We start from the raw sequence: 13,111 nt of genomic DNA on the forward strand, positions 1-13,111 counted from the left end.
ATCTAAAATCAACAAATCTTCCCACACTTTTAAGGACTCTTTCAAATTCCTTGGGCCTTCTCCAAATCTTCCTTACTACATCCTCCATCAGGATTCCCCCCTCCCACCCAAAAAAAGAAAAAACCAAACAAATAATGGAAGTTTTACATTTCTCCCTTAAATATACTCAGAATATTTTAGCATGCCTGTTCTCTGGATCAGAATTTCCATTTACATCTTTGGGTCATATTTTAGATGCAATCAATGATAATGCTCCAGCCAATTTCTCCGTGGTAGGTAGGAGGACAAGGGCTTCGGTTAAAGGTTACTACCAAGACCCTTGAAGCTCAGCACCCAGCTTAGAATACCCGTGTAGGCCTGAATTCAAGCCCCAGTACTGGCAACCAAAAACCCAAATTGAAAAAACTGTAACAGTGTTTCAGAAGATGAGTCCCTTTGCAGCTCCAAGGGTAAATACTAAATTTGATACGCTCCTATTAAAATAAATGCAGGAGACAATTTATGACAACAAGGTGCCTCAAGAAGGAGATGCTGACTAGTACTGAAAATCAGCCTGGGGTTTCTAATCTGCCACTGGAACTCGCAAGAGTAAACTGTACTCTTCCTATCTGCTAATTACCTCCGAAGGCCGTGCCTTTCCACGTGCGGCCTGTCACCAGCTGGAAGGGACGAGTAGAAATTTCTTCGCCTGAAGCAGCAACTCCAACCACCACGCTGACCCCCCAGCCTTTGTGGCACGCCTCAAGTGCAGCCCTCTAGACACACAGGAAAGACCAGCACAGGTGTCACGGTTACACCAAGAATGCCTGCGTCCCCAGAGGCTCGGCGTGCCGTTTATTTAAAAATACAATTTCATTGTGATTAAGATGTTGTAGTGAGGGTGTACCACTTCTGGAGTTTTATTGGACAATTACTGTATTATTATATTATTGGATAAGTATCTTAAATATTTTAAGAAATGCTTCCCCAGATGATATTAACACAAATGAAGCAAATTTAAAACAATTTGCTTTCCGTTTTAACCTTGAGAGTATATTGGAACAGAAGCTCCACAAACAAGGAACGAAGGCCAGCGTACTCACCATGACCTTCACATTACCGATACACTCAAAGGAGTAGTCCACTCCTCCATCAGTCATTTCAACGAGAACTTCTTGGATGGGTTTACTGAAGTCTTGGGGATTAATGCATTCAGAGGCTCCAAATTCTTTGGCCCTTGCAAATTTATCTTTATTGATGTCCACACCAATGATCCGGGATGCACCAGCCACTTTACAGCCCATGATAACAGCCAGTCCCACTCCTCCGAGACCAAAGACAGCACAAGTAGAGCCAGGCTCCACCTAACAGCAAAGACAAGTCAGTCAGGGGCACATTGCATGGCAGTTAAAGACACCACATTGGAGGCTAAGGTGGAAGCTAAAACCCAGGCAAACCCCTTACTTTGGCAGTGTTCACAGCAGCACCATAACCTGTGGAAATGCCACAACCTAGAAGGCAGACTTTGTCCAGCGGAGCTGTGGGATCAATTTTAGTAACAGAGATGTCAGCGACGACTGTGTACTCAGAAAACGTGCTGGTTCCCATGTAGTGTAAAATTGTTTTTCCTTTGCAAGTAAATCTGCTAGTGCCATCTGGCATCAATCCTTTTCCTTGAGTGACTCTGAAAAAAAAAATCAATAAAAAGGAAAATGGCAGTGTGGAATTAGGTTTCCTAAAACCCAGAGGAGAACGTTAATTGTTTAAAAAAGTGTACTAAGATTCAAAGCTTAATTTCTAATACATTCTTTAATAGCGTCACATTTCAGCCATGCTTTATCAGCGAGCTTGTAAAAGATTGTAATCTTAACCATCTTTCAATACCCTTTGGAATTTGTCAGAGTATTGAACTCATTTTAACACATATTATGTAAGGGTGAGATGAAATTATTTCAAGATTCCATCATAAAAATGTGTGAGTAACCTCAGCCAAAGAAGCCACAGTAGTAACTACAAAAGGAGTGAAGAAAACAGTGGCCAAACTGGCTCATGGAAATCTTGCAGGCCTTTTTAAAAAAACATTCAAATTCTATTTCCTCTTCCTCTTTGTTTTGCATATGTGAGTTACCACAGTAAGAAAAAAAAAAAGCAAACAAAACAATAACTTCCAAATGCACAGAGGTAACCACTACAACCAAGATCCTAAAATAGGTGGGGACTCAGACATCTTAATTAGGACCACAGCCCTAAAGTAAGGTCATTTGGTTCAAAATCTGTATAATCCTGGATCTTTCCTTTTTAAGTATTTTGCAGGCAGGGTTATGAACTTTGGCCTGGGGCTGGTCTCAAATGTTGATCCTCCTACCTGTAGCCTCCTGAGTAGCTGGGATGACAAGCACAGCTGGCTTACAAAATGAGATGAGGTCTTGCTAACTTTTTTCCCAGGTGGGCCTTTAACCATGATCCTCCTGATCTATGCTTCCCTAGGAGCTAAGATTACAAGCATGAGCTAGTGCATGCTGTAATCATTTTATTACTGTTTTCTGTTTATGTGGTACTGAAGAATTGAACCCAGGGCCTCATGCATGCTAGGCAAGCACTCTACCACTAAGCCACACTTCCAGCACCCCCATAGTCATTTTAAGCAAAATAAAACACTGTAATTTGTACACTCAAATAAACCCTTTGGTCTGTGTGTGAATAAATACATAGACAGGGAGAAAATCCGCTGCTTCAAATTTTCTTAGAGTTATTAGAAACAAATTTAAGAGCAAACATTGTTTCATATAATTCTGGCAGCAGTGTAAAGATCTCTTACATTTTTACTGGAGAGTTGTAAATGTTTTTTTTATAACTTAGCAATTTCAATCCCAGGAAAACACCCACAAAAAAGTGATGCACAAATGCTTCACAAGGTCTGTAGAAGAAATGTCCCTAGTAGCATTAATCCTAACAGTCCCCCCAAACCCAAATGTCCATTAACAGGACAGAGGACAAGCAGTGGTGTTTGGAATGTAATTCAGTAGAGTAGTAGAGAGCACACAGCAACTTGGACCTGGCTCAGTATGAATGAAAGAAAAAAAGCTGACACTGAGTTGGAGGGACACAATGAACTTTAAGGGGTGGCAGAGATCTCTATCTTGATCTGGGTGAAGCCTCTAACTATCAGGTAAACATCTAAAAACATCCACTGAGCTGTACATTTAAGATGTGTATACTCTAAGTACTATATGTTGTGCATGTTCTGCTTCTAGTAAAAGAAAAGGAACAAAGGGGATCTTAAACTGCCTCCAATCTGGACAAAAGGTGAACAAATGCAGCAGTGGTACTCAAGAAATACTATGTTGAAAATGAATTATATAATGTGGGTGGGGATGGGAGGGAAAAACTGGGAGTGAATGAGGGAAGGGGTGACATTGTCTAAAAAGAAATGTACTCATTACCTGACTTAAGTGACTGTAACACCTTTATAATAACAATAAAAAAATCAAAGACCAAAAAACCCACAAAAAACTGGCTGCAACCACTCCAATCAGCAGTCCCCAATGTGGTATTAGCTTACAATAAGGTAACCACTTTTTCTACATCAAAAGGTTATGTTATCTCTCTCTCCTAAGCTTCCCAGTAACCTCGAGATAATTTTTATTACTCCATTACTTTGATTACATGGACAATAAAATGGCCTATAAAATGATTACACTTAATCTCAAAACATCTCCTTCCTTATAAAAAGAAAATATAAGATAGAAAAAAAGGTTCAGAAAATTCTGATTTGTAACTTAATGTGACACTGAGCAATTTAACTTCTGAGTACTGTCACTGTCATAGTGGAAAACAGGAAAATGAATGATGGTGACAGTGAAAAGCTGGCATGAAATAATCCATGTAAAAACAAACACATAAAGGCTAGGAATGTGGCTTGGAGAGTGCTTGCCTAGCATGCATGAAACCCTGGGTTTGATTCCTCAGTACCACATAAACAGAAAAAGCCGGAAGTGGCGCTGTGGCTCAAGTTGTAGAGTGTTAGCCCGTGAGCAAAAGAAGCTCAGGGACAGTGCCCAGGCCCAGAGTTCAAGCCCCAGGACTGGCAAAAAAGCAAAGCAAAACAAAACAAAAACACATAATTACTAGTAAAATGCCCCCCCTTTTTTTATTTAAAGAATAACTGGATATGCTGGGAGAGAGTGAGGGAAAAGAAGACACTGTAAGAAAGTAAATGTACTCATTACCTGACTCATGTAATTGCAATCCTTCAGTTCAGTACATCACCTTTACAACCATAAAATTAATTGATTAAAAAATAGTTGGATTGGGGAGACTGCAGAAGGAGGATGGTGAATAGCAAGACAACTTAGGTTAGGTGGGAAGATCCTGTCTCAAAAAAAAAAATTAAAAAACCAAAGTATAATAAAAGAACACCAACCTTATCTTCTGGCACAGGTTTGTTTTAGGATTGAGACAGAATTTGCATTCTCCACACTGTGGGATGTAAAGTGGGATGACCGTATCACCTGGAAAGCAAACACGCAGATATTATCCTGAGTTAGGAAATGTGATTCTATCAATATAGCAGCCTCAAACATTCATTCCTGTCTGCTGATGCAGTTCCACACATTCACATCAAGATCTGAAACTACCCACAGAACAGCATTCTGACACTGACTGTGCAAAAAAAGTATGCTTCAAAAGTTTTTAATGTAAATAAAAGGCCTTGTATTTCAAAACATTGATTCACTCGTCTATATCTAAAAATCTGTGCTTTAGATTGCCAAGATTGGCTTTGCAAGTGCACTTAAAACAATTGCAAATACACAGCAATCTTGCAGAATGAAAGGGAAATAAATCCCAGTATCTGTGCTTACAAGATAAAGACATCAATCTTGATGACTTTCCTTAGTAATAACTATTCATACATAATCATTTATGCGGTGTATCAGAAAAGTAATTTTGCTACAAAAATGAACCAAAATCATGAGGTAAGTGGTTCAAATGCTTTGCTCACCTGCCTTTAGCTTAGTTACTCCTTCACCAACACTTTCCACAATTCCAGCACCTTCATGTCCCAAGATCACTGGAAAACAACCCTCAGGATCGGCTCCACTCAGGGTATAGGCATCAGTGTGGCAGACAGCAGTGGCAATGATCTACAAGGAGATTAAAATAAAAGGCATCAGAGTGTGAGATCATGCAATTCAGGGAGAGTCGCCAAGTCGACGAAAGGTACTTTACCACACAAAGCATTCTGTTAACTTTGAGGGACATTTCATTCAGAGTTTAACTTCCTGAAAGTTAGCAGTGTTTGTAACCCAAGGAGTCCTCACAATGAGTCCTGGAACATTTGATGGTGGTATGTTTCTATGCAATGAAAAATGCCCACTATTCCTTTTCTCTCTCTCTCTCTCTCTGTGTGTGTGTGTGTGTGTGTGTGTGTGTGTGCATGTGCTGTTGGCAGGAAAAGGTAAATGAGACAGTTTTATGAGCAGTGTGTTTTCAGGTGTGGAGAGGAACACCACGGCTCTCTCACTGCTAGTTTCCTGTATGGAAATGGTATTTCTTTGAAGAGCACTGGCTCTGAAATATGCCAGATGTCTCCTGGAGTTTGGGTCCAATCTAAGCGCTTTCACTCGCAGCACTCCTTTTCTGCCACCAAAGTAGTACATAAGCCTTTAACTCCTCTCTCTCTGGCTCTCAAGAATCTTATCTTTCTGAGCCACCAAAGCACAGAAATCTCAGAGCTCTTGCATTTGCACTGCTCTGCTTCTGGCCTGCATGTGTCTGTGAAGTGTAACATTCTTTGCCACCCATTAGCTGTTTCCCAGGAATGAGAACTGAACCCATCCTGTTGCAAACAGCTCACCTTACTTCCCAGGACAGACACTGTCTTCACTGGTGGCAAAACCCACAACCTGCTTAATTTGCCAACTTAAAGAGATCTGTGACTCTTTTTCTTAAATGTAACCTTTTCATAGGATGTTAAGGAAACACCCACTACTTTCAAGCATTAACTTTATGTCTAATAACAAGTAGAGAAGCGAATGCTAAAAGGAACAAGTTTATAAATGTCAAGGCTAGAGCTGGCTGCCTTGTTCAAGAGACCTCTATTCAGAGGTAATGTCCTTTCTCTTCTTGTGAGATGGAGCAGCACAGGGAACACAAATCCACTGACGCCTGGCCCTGCTGCCATGAATTGTCCATCAAAAAGCTCCACAATTAAGGGACTTCATTTGCTTATTGCTGTAGTTCATCTGGAGCCTCCTTCCAGATTTTCTTGGGGTGCTTCTAAAAAAACTGAAAATCATTTCTTATTCTATTTCTAATATGACATAGTACCTTTGAAATTATGTATTTTTTCAGCAGAAAAAGGAGGAGTTTACAAAACTACCTTAAACCCAAAACTGAAGTCATACATATTGCACTAACTCAGTAATTCTTGGGGATGGTTGCTCAGCTCCATTCCACAGCTAAAATGCTGGAGGGGAATCCTGCAAAGATGAGCAGGGGTAAGAACAGGATGCTGTGATTCTAGGGCTGGAGAGACTTTCCATACCTTCTCCCTGACTCTGTCCTTTGAGACCAATTCTTTGTAGGCCTCAGTCTTACTCATCTCTGCAGAGACCTTATTATGAGTCCTTTCCCAGTGTCTCAGGTGCATCATTACCTTAATTCGTACTTCATGAGCCTTTGGTGGAGCTACCTCTATCTCCTCTATGGAGAGAGGCTTTCCAGCTTCCCAGGCAACTGCAGCCTTGCACTTGATAACCTACAGCAGGAGAAGGAAAAAAAGAAAGTAAATTGTTTACTAATAAAAAAAACAGTGGCGCTGAGAAAGTGGCTCAGTAGTAAGTGCTTGCCTTGTATGCATGAGGCCCTGGGTTCAATTCCTCAGCACCACATAAGCAGAAAAAGCTGGAAGTGGTGCTGTGACTCAAAGTGGTAGAGCACTAGCCTTGAGCTGAAGAGCTGAGGGACAGCGCCCAGCCTCAGAGTTCCAGCCCTATGACCGACCAAAAAAAAAAAACAAAAAACTTGAGATGGCTACCTCTTCACTCTATAAAAACCTCTCTCAGCTAAAATCTGTATTCATCAACTATTCAATGACTATAACACATAAAGAAGAGCAGATGAGGTGGGCAATCAATCCCATCTACTCTAGAGGTAGAGATGAGAGGGATTGTGGTTTGTGGCCAGTCTGGGCAGAAAGCACCCAACAAGCTATTAACATTAATTTCACTTGTTCTTTTGTATGCCCTTACTGAAAAAATTAAAACTACATATGCAGCTTACTTATCTACAGCACAGAGTAGCTAGTGGTTAGTGAGAATCACTACCATCATCAAGCACTGGTAAAGTTAGGTTTGGGTCTATTCACATGCTTCTGAAATGTGTTGGCAGAATCAAGGTCACAAATCCCTGGATTAACAGGAGACAGACTTGAAAGTTAATAATTATGAAAAACAAGTAGAACCATGAGACTCTATTTGAAAAAATAACGAAATCAAAAAGCTGTAGGTGTGACTCAAGTGGTAGAACACTTGTGAATACATGGCTGAGTTCAAATTCCAGTACTGCCTTCCTCCCAAAAGAAAAAGAAATTAAATCAGACAGAAGAAAAAATTTAGACACAGGAACAGGATCTTATTTTACATTTATGTCTCACAGACCTCAAAACAAAATACCAAAGGACCAAATTTAGAATACTAACAATTTGCTCTTGTAACTTACAGACACAAGTGACATGATAAAATAATAATTCATCCAGAATTAAAGTCTGATACTTCTCCCCTTTAGAAAACGCTTGAAAGGAGCTTAGCCATGTTCTTTTGGTGACAATTCTAAGCAAAACATTCTTTTTGTTTTGTTTTGTTTTTGGTCGGTAGTGGGGTGTGAACTCTGGGACTGGGCGCTGTCCCTCAGCTCTTCAGCTCAAGGCTAGCGCTCTACCACTTGAGCCACAGTGCCACTTCCGGCTTTTTTCTTATGTGGTGCTGAGGAATTGAACCCAGGGCCTCATGCATGCAAGGCAAGTGCTCTACCACTGGGCCACCTTCCCAGCCCCCTAAGCAAAACATTCTTAAGTCCAGGGAACTTGCTCTATTTCAACCTCTGAGCCATTAGAGGAGTGACTTTTTTGCAGCTCCTCTGCAGATATTTGGCATTAAGGGAAAAGTGTGTATTTATTTAGTTTATTCTTAAAGATCATGGCTTCTTGCTTTGTAACCCCCGTTAGCCTGCGGTACCTAACCTCGGTTGGCCTTGAAAGCTGACTCCCCATGCTTGAGATTACAGACCTGCCCCACGACACACAGCAAAAGCTGCATGCTTCTTTATTAAGACCAAAAGCCCTGTCACAATGTTTCATTTCCTTTAAACTTCAACATTTCAGAACACAGACCCTTCTAGAAAATATCCCAAGTGTGCAATGTGATCAGCATCAGGAGGCTGATGGCCTGTCTTGCTTGTGTAATGTTTTCCCGGGCCCGGGGACCGAAGTGTGCAAACAGACCTAGGGTGCAGAACCACGTCGGCTCCCCACTGGGCATCCGGTGTTGACCACAAGCACACCGGACTTGGGAAGGCCGCGCTCTGACCTTTGCTCTGATGGGCGGAGAGCCCGCAGAGCCGCTGTGCAAGGCTTGCAGGAGGAGGCTGCTCTCCGGGGCCGCGGCCCCGCCGTCCAGGGACCCCGGCGTCCTCCCCAAGCAGCACAGCGACGAGCGGGGCGGACGCCGACGGCACGGCCCACCGCGGACGCCATCCACGGAGGATCGGGCCGAACAAGCGGGACGCAGAAGGACCGAAGGTTCGAGGCCCGCGCCTGCCGGCCCCGGGCTCCCGGCCCCGCTCCTCCCGCCCGACCCGCGCCCCGGTCTCCCGACGCTGCTGCAGAGAGCAGAGGAAGCCGCGTTGCAAGCCCGGGTCCCAAAGCCTCCCTTCCTCTCCTTCGCGTGCTGGCCGGGGATCCTGTTATCCAAGCCCGCGCGCTCCCGGGCTGGGGACCCGCAGCCACCTGTGCCCCCCTTCCCGCCTCGGGACCCATGGCGCGCCCCGGGATACCTGGTTCGCCATGTCGGGTCTGCGCAGAAGTCCCGGATGGACAGCCTGGGCCTGGGGATGTGGGCGGGGCAAGCGTGGAGGCGGGCCTGGGCGGTGCTGCCTCCCGCGGAGCATGCGCGGAGGCGGGGCTTGGCAGCGTGGGAGACGGGCGGGGTGGGGGGAACCGGAAGTGCGAGGTGAAAAACGTAAGTCTACCTGGTGCGAGCTTGTCTGAGGTGGCTTCCAGCCTGGCGGGCCACCGGCGACGCCTTCGTGGGTCCTTCGATAGGCTCATTGCAAGTCACCCTGGTTGGGAATCTCCCCATGCAGGGTCAGCCTAGGAACCGCGAGTGTAGAGGGGAGCTGTGGCCGGGCCCGCAGCACGTGACCGGAAGTCAGTCACTGCTGTGAGAAGCCTCCCAGTGGGACGCTCTGGGGAGGGAAGATGGTTTGCTGGAATGGTGCTGGCACACGGAGACGCTTGGTCTACTCTTCAGTCTTTCATGCTTCATTTCCTAAGTATACGCCTTCATGGAAGGTCTGCGCCGGGAAGGCAAGGCTGGCTCTTCCCTCCTCCTGGCTAAGTCTTCCCTGTGCCTGTGTCAGGTGGGTAACCGGCACACGGGGAGCTCACATCCTGGGCCTCACCGGGGTCATGCACTTTCCCCATAGGACCAGGGGAGGGTCCCAGTCCCTTAGGTCACATCCACATCCGGGATCGCCACACCTTCCCTCACCTAGCATTACCTTCTCCCCTTCCCTTTCCCTACTTAAACCCAGGTCATACCTCAGGCTGCCCCTTCTTTCGCCCATGTGGTCTCCACCATGCATGGCGGGGGAAAGCAGTTCGGTAAAATAGACTTCTCTTCCTGCCTGAAAGTGCATGGTGTCTCTTTACCGGCTACCTACTTAAACCTATTTAAATACCTAACACTTAATGGTTGGTGTTTTCGAAGATTCTGTTCAAAGTCCTTCTCCCCCCCCCTCACCCAAACAATAACTTTTAACTTCTCTAATGATACTAGAATGGTTACCAGATTATAATCTCCAATCGGGATGACTCTCCTAAACTTTATGATTGCATGCACAACTGCCTTTTAGATACTTGTCTCTACTAGGAGATTCTGCGGTATTTCAAACTCAATTCATCTACAGTTTATCTTGTATTTATCCTTACAGGGACTTGTTTCCCCTCTGTGTCTCTGTACATTGATAGCATCCACCTTCTTCCTCCAGCCAGAGACCCGAGAATCACAACTTCTCCCTCACTTCCAACATCCCATCTGTCACCAAACCCTAAATATCTTTCACATCTTTATCCCTGCCTTTATTCAGCCTCTCATTATTTCTTACACTGTTGTGGAAAGAGCCTTCCATCTAAGTTACTTGATACCAGAAGGTTAAAATCGAATGTGCTATTAAATTAATATTCCCTATTAAAACATACATTAATTGATGCCATTTCCTTTCTACTGATTAACGTTTTTGAGTGAGTTGTGTTATAAACAAAATGTCACTATTCTATTTTAAATTCTTCATGGACTAAGAGATAAAACCTAAACTCTGTCCTTAGCCTAGTCAGCCCTGAATCACCTCATTCTGTTCTTATTTCTTGCTTTTCTGCCAGACAAGTCTCTCTTGTGGAACATTTGTCATTCTTTCAAAAGGCTCTGTGCTTTCTTGTATATTCTGGTACTTCTGCTTGGGATGTGGGAAGCAATTTCTAGTGATGGAACTTTTAGCAGTGAGTTATTTTTCTTTTCCCTATTGAAGACACATCATTTATCTTCTGGAAAGAGACCATTGAGCTTTATAGTATGTTGTTTAACAGTAATAAGACTTCTGGTTTGTGGTCTGACATGTAAGTAGACATCTCTCCAGTAAAAAGCTGAATGAACTGGGGAATTAACAATTCTTAGATCTGTAAGAGAAGTGAGGTCACAGGGGAAACTGCTGCCTCCAAAATTAGAGAGGCAGATGGTTATAGACAACCATATTTACTTGAGGTCAAAAACCCATCACTGCTGGAACCAGTATTGGAGTTGCAATGTAAATGTTGAACTGCTAGAGTCTTCTTGTGGTCAGCTGCAACCTATTCATGGATGAAGGCAGGCATTCATGATTGAGGAGTGTCATCTCCGTAAGTCCTCACAGTGAAGATTGGAGAAAAATCTTTCCCCTTTCCTGTCAGTAGTTGGAAAGCAACCATTCTGAAATGTGCCAGGAAATTCTGTTCTTAATAAGGCTTGCCCATGGATTTTACCATTGCAAAAGGAGTATTAGAGTTATTAGAGGAAGCCAACCCCTCATGTTCCATCCCTCATTATCCCTCATTTCTCACACCTGTAATTATGGTCAGATTAAGTTGTGAGGACTAATTACAAATTAATTGTGGAAGGAGATAGCTTAACTACCACAATAATTTGCACTACATTTTGATAATTCATATAGATAAAAAATTTCTGACCAGTTTTTGTGAGAATAAATTCTGAGGGAATTCAAGGGCAGAACATAATTGTATGTCATGTAAGGAGCACTGTGGGTGCTTTATGGCACTGCTGTAATAAGAATGGTTAAGACCATCTATTTATACATAGATTTTTTTTTTTTTTGGGTCTGGTCGTGGGGCCTGAACTCTGGGCCTGGGCGTTCTCCCTCAGCTCTTCAGCCCAGGGCTAGCGCTCTACCACTTGAGCCACAGCACCACTTCCGGCTTTTTTCTTTTTGCTTATGTGGTGCTGAGGAATCGAACCCAGGACCTCAGGCATGCAAGGCAAGTGCTCTACCACTGAGCCGCCTTCCCAGCCCCTATTTATACATAGAAACCCAAACTCAGTACTAATGCAGGTTAAATGAAGTTGAGCTCTCAGATCTTCTGGTGATAATGTAAAGGAACGAGTATAAAGAAAAATGATTACAAAGGAAGAGGAATGCTGGAAATAGCATAGTTGCAAGACATCTGTAGCTCTAGCCTGCAATATCTTTCCTGAGGCAGGATGTAAAGGGTCTTCTCTCTACCATTATCTTTTTTATTTTTATGGAGAGTGAAATTACTACCCCTTCAGCAGCCTGCCTGCCTTCCTCCCTTCCTCCCTTCCTCCCTCCCTCCCTCCCTCCCTTCCTCCCTCCCTCCCTCCCTTCCTCCCTTCCTCCCTTCCTTCCTTCCTGTTCTCATAAAGACAACAACAGTCTCCTACCTGTTCCTATCCATCCTTCCATGGGTTCAGTTTGCAGAGACTGTGGTTCTCATAGGCTAGTTAGAAAACAGTGTTTCCTGAAATACAGGATTCACTCAATAATGTGAATAAATTCTCTCTTGCCTGTCTCTGGGTGAATAGCTGGAAGACCTCAAAGGCAGGCAGGAAGTAGGCAAATGGACTTGTCGTTAAAGAGCTTATGACATAGTTAAAAATGTTTGAGGACCAGGAGAAATAATGCATGAAAGTGCTCTTTATAAATGTCAATGTTGGGTGTCAGTGGCTTATGCCTATCATTCTAGGTACTCAGGAAGTTGAGACTTGGAGGATCTCAGTTCAAAGCCATCCTGGGCAGCCATATCCCTGAGACTCCACCCCAAACTATCCAACCAGAAGCTTGGCTAGAGGTGTGGCTCAAATGGAAAAGTGCTCTTTGTGAACAGCCATGAACCAGAAACCTAGTAATTGCAAGGCATGGAGAAGATAGCATCTAAGAGATGAAGAAATGAAGAATCACCACAAGAGGGTGTTGTAGCAGTATTTTGAAAACTGGCAATCTGGTGATTCAATATTGTACACCTTTGCAGCTGGCATTTTAAAATATGTGTAATAATTTCAGATCCAGAAAAATCAGCCTCTCATTATGTTGTGTATTTAATTATTTTTCTCTGAAAAATTAATAGTTTTTGGTATAGAAAGTGTCTTAGGAAGTATATTAGAAAAATTCTATTCTAAAAAGTATGAACTATTTACACATTCATGAGGATAAACTTTCAATATCAAGAAAAGTGTTTACAGAGTGTCTTTGAATGTATTTAGAGATTGTTTTCATTTCAAGAAGTTTACAAACAAATGCTTGAAAAACTACAAAGCAGCATATGCCAAGACTTCAGCAAAGAGAC

At 43.3% G+C, this 13,111-nt stretch overlaps 1 protein-coding gene across 2 annotated transcripts in view; it reads right to left on the minus strand.

The window, feature by feature from the left end:
• The window catches only part of Adh5 (alcohol dehydrogenase 5 (class III), chi polypeptide), a 51,872-nt gene that overhangs the window by 1,303 nt on the left and 37,458 nt on the right, over nucleotides 1–13,111 (minus strand). Inside the window, exons 1-7 of one of the 2 annotated variants that reach the window (XM_013029754.1) lie at nucleotides 9,034–9,101; nucleotides 6,638–6,739; nucleotides 4,982–5,123; nucleotides 4,403–4,490; nucleotides 1,444–1,663; nucleotides 1,083–1,343; nucleotides 620–755 (exon numbers count right to left, since the gene is read on the minus strand). In XM_013029754.1, coding sequence (XP_012885208.1) covers nucleotides 620–755; nucleotides 1,083–1,343; nucleotides 1,444–1,663; nucleotides 4,403–4,490; nucleotides 4,982–5,123; nucleotides 6,638–6,739; nucleotides 9,034–9,045 — 961 coding nt within the window. In that variant the 5' untranslated portion in view covers nucleotides 9,046–9,101. Of the gene's footprint in view, nucleotides 1–619; nucleotides 756–1,082; nucleotides 1,344–1,443; nucleotides 1,664–4,402; nucleotides 4,491–4,981; nucleotides 5,124–6,637; nucleotides 6,740–9,033; nucleotides 9,102–13,111 lie in introns of those variants that run through there. The other variant, XM_013029756.1, reaches the window with a different exon arrangement.

This window comes from Dipodomys ordii, unplaced genomic scaffold, assembly GCF_000151885.1.
Source record: "Dipodomys ordii isolate 6190 unplaced genomic scaffold, Dord_2.0 Scaffold122, whole genome shotgun sequence".
Taxonomy (NCBI): domain Eukaryota; kingdom Metazoa; phylum Chordata; class Mammalia; order Rodentia; family Heteromyidae; genus Dipodomys; species Dipodomys ordii.